At 42.8% G+C, this 17,082-nt stretch overlaps 1 protein-coding gene across 1 annotated transcript in view; it reads right to left on the reverse strand.

Annotated features, from left to right (window-relative positions):
- rttn (rotatin) overlaps positions 1-17,082 on the reverse strand; it is a 63,464-nt gene that overhangs the window by 10,561 nt on the left and 35,821 nt on the right. Inside the window, exons 29-42 of the mRNA XM_084048935.1 lie at positions 16,064-16,192; positions 15,427-15,537; positions 14,456-14,614; positions 12,618-12,695; positions 11,953-12,154; positions 11,526-11,623; positions 10,953-11,046; positions 10,328-10,529; positions 9,294-9,384; positions 8,370-8,520; positions 5,085-5,222; positions 1,531-1,733; positions 1,056-1,161; positions 54-151 (exon numbers count right to left, since the gene is read on the reverse strand). Coding sequence (XP_083905061.1) covers positions 54-151; positions 1,056-1,161; positions 1,531-1,733; positions 5,085-5,222; positions 8,370-8,520; positions 9,294-9,384; positions 10,328-10,529; positions 10,953-11,046; positions 11,526-11,623; positions 11,953-12,154; positions 12,618-12,695; positions 14,456-14,614; positions 15,427-15,537; positions 16,064-16,192 — 1,860 coding nt within the window. The remainder of the gene's footprint in view (positions 1-53; positions 152-1,055; positions 1,162-1,530; positions 1,734-5,084; positions 5,223-8,369; positions 8,521-9,293; positions 9,385-10,327; positions 10,530-10,952; positions 11,047-11,525; positions 11,624-11,952; positions 12,155-12,617; positions 12,696-14,455; positions 14,615-15,426; positions 15,538-16,063; positions 16,193-17,082) is intronic.

The raw sequence follows: 17,082 nt of genomic DNA on the forward strand, positions 1-17,082 counted from the left end.
TTCATGTGCAGCCCCCCCCCCCCGCACCCCCCCCCCCCCCCTCCTCCTCTCACCTTCTTGCGGTGAGCAGCCTTGCCTGGTCGGATGGACTCCCTGTAGAGATGGCACTGGCTCCGTTTCATCTGCTCCACACAGCTGTCTATCAGACCAGCTGAAAGACACAGAGACACAGAGGAGTGATGGGATCAGACCACGTAACACAGATTCTATGTGACACATCGCTGAAACCTCGTATGCCCAGTTACTTTTCAGGAAATGGCGATTTCAAACTTTTTATTCGATTTTTTTATTAATGCAAGAACAATGGCTTCCGTTTCAGCATGCTAACTTCCCAGGAAGTAAAAAAAAAAGAAGAAAGGCTGTAGTTTCTATTAGCCCCGGGCCCTAAACATCATTAGGTACAGTATTGGGCAGAGAGAAAGAGAAGCCTGATTTATGCTCCGTCGTGTGCCGAGAACAGGTCGACCTACAGTACAAGCTCGCAACCCATCGCTTGTAGGTCGGCTATTCTCCTGGATTAAAGCGAAATAAAATCTCACGACCGAAACATTTTGTTAGGCCAGGTCCTAATTTAACTGCGATTTGTGAATTACATGGAAGTCATGCTGACTTCCATGTAATCCAAATGACTGAAATCAGTCGCAGCGACTGAGAACTTTAATCCAGTAGGACCGGGAAAGCATCTGTGTCATTTTTAGATTTCTTTGGCTATTTTTTTTATATCTTTTTTTTCAAGCCAACACCTTTTAACTTAAATCTTTGCTTCTGGGGTGGTTGGCAAAATATTTTCAGATTGGGGTCCGTGGACAAATATATATAATCTTGGGGGTCCTTGACATAAAAAGGTTCGAGTATCTGATATACAGCAACATACATTGCCGGGGATTTTGTAGAGGGGATCTTGTAGAATACCCAGAAGGAAAGATTTGAGTTATAAATGTTCGCTTTAAAAATATATATATTCAAAGATTTGCACAAATTTTGACGATTTTTTAAAAGATTGCCAAAACACCATCGGTGCAAAGCGAAGTATGAATGCCAGGGCTAAAGCTTACCCCTGGCAGCATGGGTCTGAGCGGGGCGGCTGCAGGCGAGCACAGCCATCATAGCCCTGGCTGTCAGCCTCTTCAGAGGATCCTGAGATGACCTCCTCTCAAAACTCTGCCATTCACACCCAGGAAGAAAGCCATTATGCATACAAACACACACACACACACACACACACACGCATCATGATTCCATTAAGTTATGTCTTCAAGGCTTCTTTGGGGTAATTTTGCCCCTAGCATGCCCCTAGCATGCTGAGGTAAGGCTCATGCAAAAAGCTAGACTGCTCTTATTATTCCATCATTTAACCTCAGGGAAACAGCCACACCATGTTTATGATGCTCTAGTGTGTAGAGTAGCGGTTCTTAAAACATTTTCATGTCAAGGACACCCAAAAATATTGATCCATTTTGGGAACCCCCCCTCCCAAGGGCCCCGGGGGGACCTCACTTTAGAGAACCACTGATTTAGAGTACATGTTACCTGCAGTAGCAGTTCACACAGGTGGCCTGCAGGGGGGCCGTTCAGGATGTCAGACAGGGGAGTCACAGGTTCAGAGGTCAGACCGGTGACCTCCACAATGTGTCTCTTAGTCTCTTTGAAGAAAAGCACACAGAGAAACTGTAGCGCCACCGTGTGGAGGTGAGGATCCCCGAGCCTCTCGCTCACACACACAGATAAGGTTCCTGCAGAACACAAACACACACACACACACACACACACACACACACACACACACACACACACAAAATGAAGAAGTGTTTTCTTTTCTTGAATGAGAGTACAACACATACAGCACCTCAGGGAAATAAAACAGAAAATCCCTCATGTCCTTCTCTTATGGACAGGTGACAGGTCATAGGGTTGGCTGGACGAGGAAGGGGGGTGTGGATAATCTTCCTCTTGATGCCTGTATTTACCCCTGTGCCGTGGGGAGTGTGAGAGTGGAGTAGAGATGTCATGGAGTTCGGCCTGAAACTACTCTGCTGTGGGAGAAGCCATTGAGGAGATTGAGAAGTCACAGCACTCTCCATAAACCCACGGATGAGTAACCTCCCCATGTTATGTGGTTTCTTGGGACCACTGTTACTTTAGAGCAGCGGTTCTCAAACTATGTGTCGCGACCCAAATTGGGGTCGCAGGAAGGTGACAGTGGGGTCGTGCATTGGCAACTGAAAACAATAATAATAATCAAGAAAGAAACCGACGACCCCAACTCAGATCGAGTTTTCCACCTGGCAGCTGTGTGTATTTGCCATATTTCGCCCCTTCATCAACTCAGGCCGACAGACAGTAAAATACGTCTCACTACATCCTGTTGCATGTATAATCGCGGAGGCCGTCTGGTCTTTTGTGAGTTCCAATGTGTACTCTGCTATTTTGTGATCGGGGGTGTCTCGTAACTAAAACACTGTCAATATGAAAACGGACCAATCCTGCAAACTTTGGAAGCCAATCTTAGCCAATCAGGATGGAATAGACGGATAAGGAAATATAAATAAGGAAAATCGGACAGATCGGTGTTAATCACTTGACTATAGAGATATTGTGTACAGATTTGCGTGATTTTCGAGAAATCGGCCTCATGGTAGTGCTATAACAGGCTGATCAGAAAAAATCAGGACACAGGTTCTGCTTTGGCATCCAGGGAGTGTAAATCTGTAGGAGTAATATCGAAAAATGAGTTTTTCAAAAATCGGTCTCCTGGTGGCGCTATAACAGGCCCATGTGAGAAATTTGGGGAAGAGGTTCGGAATTGGCATCCAGGTGTGTGCAAAGTTTCGTTGCGATCAGGCCAACGGTGCCGGAGATTAGCTGCTCACATACAGATGGACGGACGGGATGCAAAACATACTCTCTTGCCATGCCTTTCGGCCTGGCGGAGACAATAAAGTTGATTTGAGCTGATTCATTCAGGTCAGGTATTGTAACCTGTACACTCAAAATGGATAGGTTTATTGTCCGAAGCGGTTGACCATGCATTCCAAATGCTAGCAAAAGAAAGGCAGAATCTAGTAGTAGTGACACCAGCACTACTAAAATGAAACGGAATAAAAGAAGTTAAAATTCCTTGCATGTGGATTTACTTGGATTGGCCACGAAGATGACCCGAAACCACAGTGTGTTGTGTGTTACGATGTCCTTGCTAATGAGAACTTTAAGCCAAGTAAATTACAGCGGCACTTGGAAACTAAACATTCTGAATTTAAAATGCAATCGCTGATCTGTGACGAGCTGCTGAAAGTCAAGTTCACCGGACAGGCCCTCGCAAAGTTCTGGATATCAGTCCAGAACGAGTACCAAGTGTTGTGTAATGCTGCGCTGAGAAAGCTTGTACTCTTCGCATCAACATACCTTTGTGTGGCCGGATTTTCGGCACTGACATTAATAAAAATATAAATACAGATCTCGTCTCAGAGTAGAAGCGGATCTCCGCCTCTTTCTCAGCACAACGCAGTATCATGGAACTGTGTTCAAATGTACACACGCACCCTTCCCATTAAGTCTACGTTTTTTTGTTCTTGAAAAGAGCATGTGAACGAATTTTCATATAAAAAAGAAGATTCTGGCAACATATTTTGAATAAATATGCCTCGTTTTAAAAATGTGTATATAGAAACAACTATGTTGCTTATGTTGATAATATTCATTAATTTCATTGATAACATAGTGCTGTAATTTCATTTTCAAATAAATATGCATGTTCAAGTTCAACGTGTGCTTTTATTTTGATATTCCTTATTTCCACGTTGAAATAGTGCTATAAATAAAGCGTGGGGTCGCCAAAAAAAAATCCAAGATCAAATGGGGTCGTGGTGTTAAAAAAGTTTGAGAACCCCTGCTTTAGAGCACCTTTTTTAAATAAACCACAACCAAGGTTAGGTTTAGGTTGTCTATCGAGGCATACGAGACAGAGCTGGCCGTGGGCTCTGAGATCTCCACTCCAACAGAACATGCATTTTAGGAGGGCACACACTTATAATTTTGTTTTTGTATAATCATTGTTTGTGAAGGGCCTATTGGCTCAGGAGGTAGGAATCTGAAGGTTCCAGGATTGATCCCCGGCGCCTCCCGGCTTCGTGCCGAAGAGTCCTTGAGCAAGACACTGAACCCTTAATTGCTCCCGATGAGCAGGTTGGTTGCCTCGCATGGTTTCCTCCGCCATCGGTGTGTGAATGTGTGCGTGAATAGGTGAATGTGCAGTGCAGCGCTTTGAAGGCTCGGAGACTATATAAATGCAACCCATTTAGCATTTACCATAAACAAATCCTCACTGCCCAATCACACCCAGAGGAGAGATGAAGATGAGGATGATGAGGCGATGTAGCATAAGGCGTGTTTGTTGAACACATACCGGTAGTTCCTATGTGTGAAGTTTGGAGAGTGACTTGCATCTTGCATCTGAGTATTTTACTTTGTCATGTTCCCTCATTAATCCATTAGGACCAGGAATGCATCCGTGTAATTTTTTGATTTCTTTGGATATTCAAAAATAGCAGATATACAAGCTTGTAGATCTGCTATTTCTTTTTAAATAATCTCACCTGAGAGACAGAGAGAGATGCACGAACAATTAAAAAATGTGTGCAAATCTTTGAATATACATATTTTTAACTCCAATATTTGCATCTGGGGGTCTCTGGAACAAAATATTTTGAGATGGGGTCCACGGCCAAATACATATCATTTTGGGGGTCCTGGACATGAAAAAGTTGGAGCACCACTGATATAGCAACATACTGTACTGTTAGGATTTAGAAAACATCTTTAGATGTCTTTGGCCGCGGACCCCCGTCTCAAAATATTTTGTTCCAGAGACCCCCAGAAGCAAAGATTTGAGTAAAAACATTTTAAAAAATACATAAATTCAAATAAATTCAAAATAAGTTTTTTCAAAAATAGCCAAAGAAATCTAAAATGACACAGATGCGTTCCCGGATTGAATGGGTTATCTCTGACACGCGTGCATGCACACACACACATACACAAACAAAAACACACAGTAGACACAACAAAAGGTGGCGGTATCTGTGCACCTGCAAAGGCCTGCCAGCGCCTTCCCAGCGCAGCGGAGACAGATGGGTACGCCGCTGAGCAGTCCCTCCTCACCAGAGTAGCCAGGAGCGTAAACACGTCTGCCCAGCACATGCACACCGCGGCCTGGGCTTCTGCATCTTGAGGGAAGAGAGAGAAAAACTAGGTGAGTCACAAATAAGCTCACATGAAAAAGAGAGACAGAGAGAGATGCACAAAAAAAAAAAAAAACACCCCACAGATGTAAAATATCCCACTAGAATATGCCTTTGTGTCAGAATGACAGACATCTAGTTGCGCTTGAACCACCAGTATTGTACTCGCTGCAGGTAATGCACTGTCGGAAATAATTCACATCCCTATTTAATATGAGGCTTAAGGGGTTCATTTGATTTGATTTGATTTGATTTTGGTAAAAGAAATACGAGTAAACACAACATCGTCTCTGTCGGTTTGGAAACCTCATATGTCCAAAACCGTTGCTTTTCATGATTCAAATGCAAAAATGGCGAAAGCAGCAGATCTACAAGCTCAAAACTCAGCGCGAAGCGACACATTTTGAGCTTGTAGATCTGCTACTTTTGCAGATCTGTTACTTTTGATGCTTTTGTGTGCCGCTGTAGTATGATCAAGTAGGGCGTTCATTTACGAAAAGTTAAGAATATGGAGATAAGAGGTTTCTGCCCGACAACCGCAATATAAGGCTTAAGATGCTCATGTTGCTCATTGTTTATCCCAGAAAAATCCATGTCAAAACGTCTCCTTAACAAAGTATGACTGAAGACTTATAAGAGTTACATTTTTATACTGTCAGTCAGTATTAACACTCAGATATTTTGTTGTGTACTTTACACATTTTATAGGACTGCACCACAAACTAAAGTTGATTCTGTTTATTTTCTGAGGTCACTTGTGATGTCTCCAGGCAACACATTGAGATAAGACTCCTCAAACTCACATTTGCATTCACTCTACCTTCTAGTATCGACATTTGCAGTAATCTTAATGCATAAAACACAACCAGTAGTTACGAATTGTTTATTGTCTCCGCCAGGCCGTAAGTCGCTGTGCAATTGCGCACACACACTCCCTGGATGCCACAGCAGAACCTCTGCCCCACATTTTTCAGATCAGCCAGTCATAGCGCCACCAGGAGGCCGACTTTTGCAAAACAATTTCTTTGATATTGCTCCTACAGATTTTGTCCAAAAAACACGCAAATCGGTACACAGTATCTCTATAGTCATGTGATCAACACGGATTTGTCCGATTTTCCATATTCCATCCTGATTGGCTAAGATTGGCTTCCAAAGTTTGCAGGATTGGTTCATTTTGAACAAAATCATGAAGGCAGCATGCGATTTCCGTGAAATTTTCCACGTAGATTCCCACTTGGCCGAGGAAGAAATGCCACCCTTTTCACATTGGCCTCTTATAGCGTCACCAGCAGGTCTAATTTAGCAAACCACATTTTTGGAACAAAATGCCTCAAATCATGAATTCAGTGTCCGATTGCCATGAAAGGCCTAAGAAGAAATAGCACCCTTTTCACATTGGCCTATTATAGCGCCACCAGGAGGCCATAATAACCTACCTGACCTGGCAGAGACTCGAGCACTTTTTCTAGTTGACAGTATGCACTGTTTTACTAATGCTTTTGCTCTTTGTTCAGTCAGGTAGACCAGTGGTTCTCAAACGTTTTCAAGTCAAGGACCCCCAAATTGATATGTATTTGGCTAGGGACCCTCATCTAAAAACCAGAAGAGAAGATTTGTGTTAAAAACATTTTTCAAAATCTTCCAAACATTTTCAATATATATATATTTTTTGCAGATGTCCAAGCTCGCAGCACGGCACAGAGGGACGAGCTGCAAGCTTGCACATATGCTATTTTTGAATAGCCACGGTCTAAATGGATAAAGTGATGCAGAGGACCATACCAAAAGACTTGATTGAGAGAGGGGGGGGGGATTGTTTGGTTGATTCTAGTTAGTTCTGAGTGGTGTCCTCCCCTGTGTATGTATTGGTTTGGTCCACCACCATTATAAGTCTCCCTCATGTGTCATTATATCAGGTCTGTTAGTTGAATTCACTTCCTGTTTTGTTACACGTTATTTTCATTAGAGTTACTTTCTGTTGACCTCGTAAGGGTCTATAACTTGTTTGGTTGAATCTTTTGTTAATCATTTGTTATTTTATTTTTAATTAAACAAACCTTGAGTTTGAAAACCTGTGTTGCCTTATGCTTTGACTGCTTGGTCCCTCACATCACTCATTGACCTTGGAACAAGACATCAACCTGGATGAGATATCTTGTTGGCAAGTAGACATTTTGGCCTAAGGGTTTGGACTAAAATATGAAGGGTTCATCCTCCAGGAAGCATACAGGCACACAGCAAATTCCATGGCAATCCAGCCAGTAGTTCAGTCTTGTTAACGAAGAAAGTGTTTGATCGACAGACAGACTGATACTTAAAACCTGATTCTCGCAAAAGGGACACCTCAGAAAAAATACAATCGTTAGTCTATTCCAATATAGGTAATTGTTGGCCATTAACAACCTAAATATGAAGACCAGCCTTACAAACCCATTTAATCTCATCTCATTTTTCTAAAGCAGGGGTCTTCAACAGAGTCCGGGACCCCTAGGGGATCCACAGAGTTACTACTGGAGTTATTATAGTTACAACAGAGTGTCCGGCACCCCTAGGGGATCCTCAGAGTTACTACTGTAGTTACTATAGTTACAACAGAGTGTCCGGGACCCCTAGGGGATCCTCAGAGTTACAACAGAGTTACTACACGCCGTTGTGGGCTTGTAGATCGGCTATTTTCGATCTGCTATTTTCGGCGAGTTTGTGTAGAGGGAAGAAAGAGCTGACCAAGTACAGAGCCAATGGTCAAGTTGACTAAATATTGAAGGTTTAAAAGGTAAACACATTAGCATGAATCCAACTAGCGATGAAATCTATGAAAAAGTGTGATCTGCAACACAGTTTTATACAATATGTAGTGGGGGTCCCTGCTTCATCTCTCTCTCAGCTAGGGGGTCCTTCAGCTGAAAAACGTTGAAGACCCCTGCTCTAAAGGAAGCACAGACAGACATCAATTTATCATAACATACTGATATTGACGGTGGATATTTTGTTGGTGGTGCCAAGTTTGTAAGGCGTATTGCATACCACATGATCCTAAGTAAATTTCCCACTAGCTTCGATCAAAGAGTTTACACAGAGTTTACATTTTAGTTTCTTCTATCTTAATGAACTTTGGCATTACGGTTTTACCCAAGTTGTCGGTATCCATTGTGAGGACCGTCACCCCATTGGCCAGCAGCGGCTTCAGGAGCTCCATCTGACCAATGAACTGCTGAGTGGCCGTCACACACGTCTGTAGAAACTTGGAGAAGCTGGATGTATACTGAAGTAGGGTAAAAACCTATTGTAGACATGTACACAAAACGATACACAAATTATGTCAGGTACACATACAGCATTTCACACATAAAAATAAATGCACACATTTGCGAGTAAGAGTAAAGGCCAATGTCCACAGCAACAAGTGTTGATTTCGTCGACTAAAACTATGACGACTACCTTTTTTCACTGACGAAAACGAAATAAAAACAAAATAAAAACTAAGCTATGATGACTACTAAGACAATTTTGTCGACAAATAAAAACTAGACTAAAATGTTAGTGAGGTACGAGTGGAGAAGAGATCCAGTATAACTAAAAGACAAGTCATTTTATGTTTGGTTGCGCTCGGGTGCTCTGAAAATCAAGGCCATCAAGGCACCGCCAAAATCATTTTTTGTCGACTAAATCAACTGTACATTTAGTAGACTATGACCTTATGATATTTAGTCGACTAAAACTAGATAAAACATTCCAGATGACTAAAATATGACTCAAACTAAATGGAATTTTATTCAAAAGACGATGACTAAAACAAAATCAAAATTTGCCGTCAAAATCAACACTGCACAGCAAGAAGCAAATCCGGGCCTCAACAGAGCAGTATTCCACCTACAACACAACCTGCTGGGGTGACCTCAGACAACCTTTCATGACAGCAGCCCTGACACAATACACACTAGTATCAACCCCATGGCATTTGCCGGTGAGTGATGATAGCATCAAATTTGGATGAGAGAGTGTGTGTGTGTGTGGGGGGGGGGGGGGGGGGATGGGGGGGCAGATTGTCCTCACCTGAATCTTGATGTCTTCCCTTTCTCCGGCTGAGGTGTTTGGATTCTTCAGCTCAGCCAGACATTTCTCTATGGGGCCTGCATCCACCAGACTGAGGAACAAAAAAATACTGTGGGTGTCGGGTGGAATCCTCGTATGTACAAAAGACATCACTTTTCAGGATATGGAACGACATTTTTCAGAAATAGTGAAAAATAGCAGATCTACAAGCTCACTGTGTAGATCGACTATATTCACTACTTTTGGTTGACACTCTTGTACGACAAAGTAGGGCATTAACTGACGAAAAAACTCTAAAAAGTTGAAATATGGAGATAGGGGGTTTCTGCCCGATAGCAATGATGTGACGGTGAGAGACAGCAGTGTGTGGTTTCTAGTCTGTCTACTTTACAAGAAAGTAGCTCAAGTGGATCTAATAGAGGAGCAATGCATTTTTTTCTGCCCTTACTTTCCGTAACTTCTGTATTGCAACATACAGGGTGTGTTATGATTTGTACAGCAGGAGAATCACAATGGAAACAGCCAGCATCTCTCTGACTTTGACATCCTCGATGACTTAATTTACACTCCCTGGGTTATATAAAGTAATCCAAGGGAAGTCAAGTCACATCTAATAGAAACAGACAGTTGTTTGCAAGCATATGCAACAGCATCTGAAATATATAGCAACAGGTAACACTTCCTGAAATCTAAAAATGCTTCAGAAAACACAGGCAGTGGTACAAAAACTCAAAAACATGCCCCATTTTGTTGTTTTGTTTTAACAATTAGTTTACATTTACAAGCTTGGGTTAATATGCCATTAAGTTATTGTTAAAATACCTACGCAGAGGCTCCTGAAGAAAAAAAAATCCGATTCATGTTTCGTGGAATGTAATTTATACACAAATAAGTATCCCCCCCTTACAAGTATAATAAAATGCCCCCGTCATTTTTCTCAGAGGAGTGAAAATTGGCTGCAGATTGGCTGCTGACAGATGGCCTGTGAATGAGCTGTTGTCGCTAGTGTGTGGACTGAGCATGGGGGTCCTGACCTGGCCAGTGAGTGGAGGAGCCCACTGTGCCGGACAGCGTCCAGGGTGAAGTCTGGCAGGACGAGCATCAAGTTACTCAGCAGGCCACAGTGGGCTGCGAGGAGGTCGTGGGTTACCACGACGACAGGCTCCGCCGCCGAGGGCTCGCCCCGCCGGGAATCCTGGGAGATCACAGAGTCGCTGGTGTCCGTGTCACTCTGGCCTGAGAAACGAGACGCGAGAATCGGACAGTTAATAATGAAGCCTTCAGCAGTGTTTTCACCTGCTGTGAAGGAAGACTCCAGGATGCCACGACCCCAGGATGAAAAACATCTCACACACACACACACCCCAAAAAACGCCCGTGAACAATGTTTCTCTTTGAGACGAGGGAAACGGATATGTAAATACACAGCGCTGGGAATGGGCTGTAGTTTATAATAATCACTCGGTGACAAAATGGAAATGTCATCGGGCCTTGGAGCTAGACAGATGCTCAGAAAAGAAAAAGGAGAAAAAAAAGTCAAGGTTTATGTGGTTTGAGGTATTTGATTATTATGACTACAAAGCATGCATGCATGCACTGCACGCACATAAAAACACAGACACACGCATGCTCTCTCTCTCTTGGTTTCTCTCTCTGTACCTTGAGTCATGAGTCTGCTGGCAGGTGTATCTTGCGTGCCAACGTTACCCAATGGGGAGAGAGCCACAGGTGTGTGAGGGCCTGAGCCCCCAAGCTATGAAAGACAAACATCACACTTAATCAGACATAATCCAGATCATTAGGAGTGTGTGTAGTTGTTGTGGCTTCAGTACCCCCTTTCCCTGATTTCGGAATCCAAGGGCCTCAAAACTATAGTCACTGCCAGGCCATAACATTTCAGTAAGTCCAGTTCATAAAATAAAACGCAGCATAACGGCAAATAAATATTTGTTTTCATTATATAACAGTGCTGGTCAAATGTTTTATTTAATTTGGTTTAACATTTTAGAGATCACCAGGTTCACAAAGTTTGTCAATGTTGTAGGGTAGACAGGGGCACACATACCCCCATTTAAGAAACACACTGGAGTAGAAGGCAAAACCTTTACTGAGCCAGACTAACGTATTGGTGCGTGGTGTATTGTAACAGTCAGATTCAGAGTCAAGAGTGTGTTCTGTGTTTATAATGTATGTGTGTGTGTGTGTGTGTGTGTGTGTGCGTGTGTTGCTCACCACAGTGCTAGAGGTAGAGAGGGAACTAGACGCTCTGCTGGTGTTGACAGCTGTTGCAGGGGGTGCGCTCGTCCAATATCTCAGGGAGTTCTCTGAATCTAAACATACACCATTGTACAGATACAGATGCCAAGATCAAACACAAACAACACGACTTGTACATGATTCCGCTTTACACCATAAAGCAATCACACAGTTTAGCACCTGAAAATCGTTCTCAAGTTTTGCAAACACAGATGGGACACAGCATGTTCAGGGCGTCCTCGCAAACAAACCATTCCAGACGTGTAAACAGACAGACGCTAGAGCAGGTTGCCCAAGTTTGACGTGTTAATACCCCAACAGTGGGGGGGATCAAACACAACAATCACACTGACAGGCAAGAGACAGCTAAGACGGCCAGACAAGAGCAGTCAAAGCTTTTTACCCCCCGAGGTGCTCTCCTGTGGACTGGGGCCGCGGGTGGTAGAGGCCGGGGGCTGGAGGTGGTGGAAGATGTACCTGCCAAGGTAACAAGCCGAGGCAGACAGAGCGACGTGCTGGAAGTACTGACAGTGGTACAGCAGAGCCTGCAGGGCCGGCAGTCCCACCAGGGACACGCCAGACACCTCGTCATGGACACAGGGGTTCTGGATGCAAGGGAGATGAAACTGGCATTAAATTATCATGTGACTTCCAGGTTTCTGTCGCAGATAGGAGAAGTGCACAGGGAGATGAAAGAGCACGGAGAGGGTACAGCGAGGAGGGGGTGGTCGGACTCAGTGTGAATCCTAGATATAAAATGTATAGAGTGGACATTTTCATTCATGGACGCCCGGTCCCTCCGTGACGACCACAGAAAAGGAAGCGATCAATCCACGGGGGCCTCTGTGATGTGTTTGTTTAATATTCATATATTCACACCATAGATATAGAAATATATGATACTTTTCTATACCCATGGTGTGAATACTGCACATCTTTGCAGGAGAGGATATAGAAGAAGACACTGAAAGACGGTAGATGGGGAGAGAGAGGGCGATGAAAACACAGTGTGACTATTTTAATCCACGGTCCATAAAAGCCTTTAAACTGTCTGGCAGGGGCACTGACCTGCCAGTGGGAGTCCTTGGCCTCCTCTGCGCTGGCAGGCATGGGCATTACCAGCAAGTTCTGCAGGATAAATGCTGCCTGGATGCGCACACACACAAACACACACACACACACACACACACAGATTAAGTCAGAACATTTACAACACTGCCATCTGCCTGCGCTTGGCTGGAAAAACAAGAAAGTCCTGAAAACATTTCATTGCAGCTTGAAGCCTTTGACTCGGCTGTTTTGTACACCAGTAAAATGTGCCATCTTGTTTCATTTTGTCAAGTTGGTGCCCTGGTGCAAACACTTGGATGAGACAACTAGCAGCAATCAGCGTATGACAAATAGCAAAAGACGAGTTCTGATTTTTCTAGTGTTGAAAAATTATTATTTCTTATTTTATAGTGTTGCCCCCCACACACCCTACAAGGATATTTAAATTGAAAATAAATTCCCTTTCAGACACTTCTTGGTTCATTTTAACGTCTACTCAGACTTTCATGTGCATCCCAGACCGTTTTAAAGTTGCTTGATTCAATATTTAGATATCTGATATTCATTTGATCAGACATTTAAAGGGATATTTCACTTTCAAAAAAACTTTCAGTCATTTTATAGTTTACTCAGGCTTTTGTGAGCACCCCAGACCGTTTTTATGTTGTGTGATTCATTATTTAGATATTTAACATTCATTTTATCAGACACGCCCCCTTCCTATACAAACCCATTATAACTTCAAACTCCATTTTTAACATGTTAGATTCATCAAAAACACCCGTCCTTTTTTCTGGTGACTCTCCCTGCCCTCCTAATACGCGAGGGGGCCGTGTTTTTTCGATTACCTTTTTCATTTATTTTATTTAATGTTTTTATTGTATTTACTTTTTTAAATTTTCAAAAAAATATATTAAAAAGAAATGAAAAAAAATATTGAAAAAACACGGCCCCCTCGCGTATTAGGAGGGCAGGGAGAGTCACCAGAAAAAAGGACGGGTGTTTTTGATGAATCTAACATGTTAAAAATGGAGTTTGAAGTTATAATGGGTTTGTATAGGAAGGGGGCGTGTCTGATAAAATGAATATCAAATATCTAAATAATGAATCAAGCAACTTAAAAACGGTCTGGGGGGCTCACAAAAGCCTGAGTAGACTATAAAATGACCCAAAGTTTTTTTGAAAGTGAAATATCCCTTTAAAGTTGAATGGGCTTATATATGAGGGGGGCCCGTCATATTATCATATATAAGCCCATTCAACTTCAAACTCCACATTAACCATGTTAGACTCATTGAAAACACACGTCCCTGCTTCTGGTGACTGATATTGTCCTTAATTTTTCCAGGTAGTTATTTTATTTACTTATTTTTATGAAAAAGTCACGGTCCAGTCGTGCATTAGAAGGACACTTATGTAATTATAGGCAAAACTATAAAAAAAAACATTTAAAAAAGTAAAGCGGAATTCATACAATTTGACATCATAGTCTTAACCCATTAAGACCTGAGGCCGATTCAAAAAATGTCTTCTAAATCCTAACGGTTTTCTGAAATATCTCTGTTGATATATCAGTCGTTCTCAAACTTTTTCATTTCAAGGACCCCCAAAATTGTATTTGCCCACCGAACCCCCCATTTAGTTCCAGGGACCTCCAGAAGCAAAGATTTGAGTTAAAAATATATATATATTCAAAGATTCGCAAACATTTTCAAGGTTTTTCAAAAATAACAGATCTACAAGCCAAAGTCTAAAAATCTAAAGTGACACAGACGCTTTCCCGGTTTGGATGGGTTATACTCATTGTGTATTTATATGACTGGTGCTGACGGCAGTGTGGAGTGGGTGGGTTTTACCTCTCTGCGGACCATACTGCACTCCTGCTGGTCCAGGAGCATGTTAAGCAGCGTACCCCACAGCCCCCCGCTGATGTTCTGACAGCTGGCAGACAGACCCTGGCACCCGCTGGGCACCGACGAGAGGGCCGAGGCCACGCCTAGACTGGAAAACCTTACCTGGGGGCGAGAGAGAGAGAGAAGGAGTTGGAGTGGGGGGGGAATTGACAGGAAGGGCAGCAAGAAATTGAGAAACGGCACACATGTTTATGTGGGTGCACGTGTGGGTGGGTAGGCACGCGCAATTAAATATTCAAAGACCACGTGGCGTGTGTGCACACTCACATCTGTAATTAGAGAGTGATGGTTACCCAGCCCTGGCTGTAGGTGTCCCCAAAGTCACAGAGAAATGTGCTTGTAGATCTGCTATTATGGATTTTTCTTTTTTGTTCATTCTTTTGAAAAATAATGATTTTTCTCAAATATTTTTTTAAATCTTTTGAAATAATAAGCATTAAAAATAGACCCTCAGCACCTTGTCACACTGGTGTCTGGGGACACCTTGGAACCCCCTCAAGGGCCTTTGGGGGTACCTGGAGAACCAAAGGCCTTTTTTAAAACCACAGAGACAGTGTGTGCAGTAATATGTCGTCAGGCAGAAACCTTCTATCTCCATATTTCAACATTGTATGTTTTTTTGTAAATGAATGCCCTACTTGGTCATACTACAGTGTCACACAAAATTTGCCAAATAGTCAGCAAGCTAAAATTAAGTGAAAGTGGTTAAGTGTGCCTGTGGGTTTTATAAATTCTGAATCAATGAAAGGTATTAACAAGAGCTTGTGGCAAAATAATAACTACATGGATCTAGTAGAACACAGGTATTTCCCATTTACAGAAAAGTAACAGTTTGGGACATATGAGGTTTCTACCCGACAGCGATGATGATTAAGTATCAGTGACATGCGTTGAGATTGCTGGTCAAGCCACACCTCTGCATCTCGATCCACCCACAGTGGGATGAGCCAGGCCAAACCCATCGGAGAAGCGCTGGTCTCTTCCGATCCTGCTTCCTGCCCCAAAGCCCACTGGGAAATGAAGTCCTGCAGCACAGAGAATGACGAGAGTACAGGAAAGAAAAGTTTTCAACTACAGTGCGGAACGTTCCTTAAGCACAGTGATATCCTGCCTGTGGCACAAAAAGTTATTCCTTGACAGGAAAAAAAGCCATGTTGTGACAAAACAATGTACAGGATTTCATCACTGAAACTAAATAACGAGCTAAAAGGATGCTGTTTTCCTGTGACAACCACCACCTTATTCTAATTGGCACTAGGGCTACAACTATCAATTATTTTCTGAGCAATTATTCTATCGATTAGCGTTATTTTATACTTTGTCGTACAGTGTTAGCCAAAATGTTTTAAAATAGCCAATCTAAAAGCTCACAACGCATCATGACGCCTTGTGAGCTTGTAGATCTGTTATTTTAGCTTTTTTGGGAAAACATTTTTAAGCACAAGTTCTAAGTACTTAGTACTACCGCCTGAGCAGGACCCAAAATAGGTTCCGAGAACCTTCTCTAAAACAAATCCGGTGACTGGTGGGTGAGGTGTTCTCCATACTCACATTATCCTTGTTCTCGGCCTTCATCTCGTGGGAGAGGTGAAGCAGGCAGATGACGGCGTTCTTGGTCACACCTTTTCCCATGAAGGACATGGCGTTTCCACCCCACTCCACGTAGAACGAAGAGATCACCTGAGAGAACAAGAAAGGAACCACAATATTGGATCTATATTGAGGTAAAAAAGCATCACAATGCATCCATACGCATCAGTGTGTATTCATGTTATTCCTTAAACCATGGGTATTCAACAGGGGGTCCGCGAACCCTAGGGGGTCCTCAGTCATTCAAGGGGAGGCCGTCAAATTATTGTTTGATAGTTAAGTTTATTTATTTTTTCAAATATTTAAATGTCTTAAAATACACACATAACATGAATCCAATATATCATTAGCAAAGATACATTCTAAAGAAAAAAACAGATGTTATGGACTTGTTCAAGAAAGAGTGTTTTGCAAACGTGCCTCTTCTCTACCTCCTATGCTGCTGCAGGAAAATAACACACTGCTCTACTTCTGAGGCTTGATGGCTTTCACTCGGAACAGTATTGTCATGCGTGTTGGAGTTATGCACATCTACAGTGGCGTTTATGGCCGTTCAGGAACCCTAGGCACGATGATGAGAACACCATACATGCTGTGTTTTTAAAGAGGGAGAGTGGTCAGTCCTTTGCTTTTATTGAGATGTAGGAAAGGTGAGAGGGAAGGCGTGGGATGGAGCACTTTGTAACCCTGTTTTGAAAATTGCTCAAAGGAAGAAACCAATCTAAGTAGTATTAAAAGCTCTCAACATTAACCTTGCAGTCGGTGGTAATACGGAGGTATGACGGACTTGTGGACATTGTTACATCTACCTAGCTGAGATTATCCTGTGGCTCAAGTTAAACATAGCGCTATACGTGCCTCTGCTGGCTGTGAAAGGCTTTTAGTGCATCTGGATTGATTCAGCTCAAGAAGGGGAAAAATTATGGCGCTCCGGTGGCACAGGGCTAAAGTGCCTGTCCACCACCAGGTTCAAATCCACT

The sequence above is a fragment of the Gymnoscopelus microlampas genome (assembly GCF_963454915.1).
Source record: "Gymnoscopelus microlampas genome assembly, chromosome: 22".
NCBI classification, from domain to species: domain Eukaryota; kingdom Metazoa; phylum Chordata; class Actinopteri; order Myctophiformes; family Myctophidae; genus Gymnoscopelus; species Gymnoscopelus microlampas.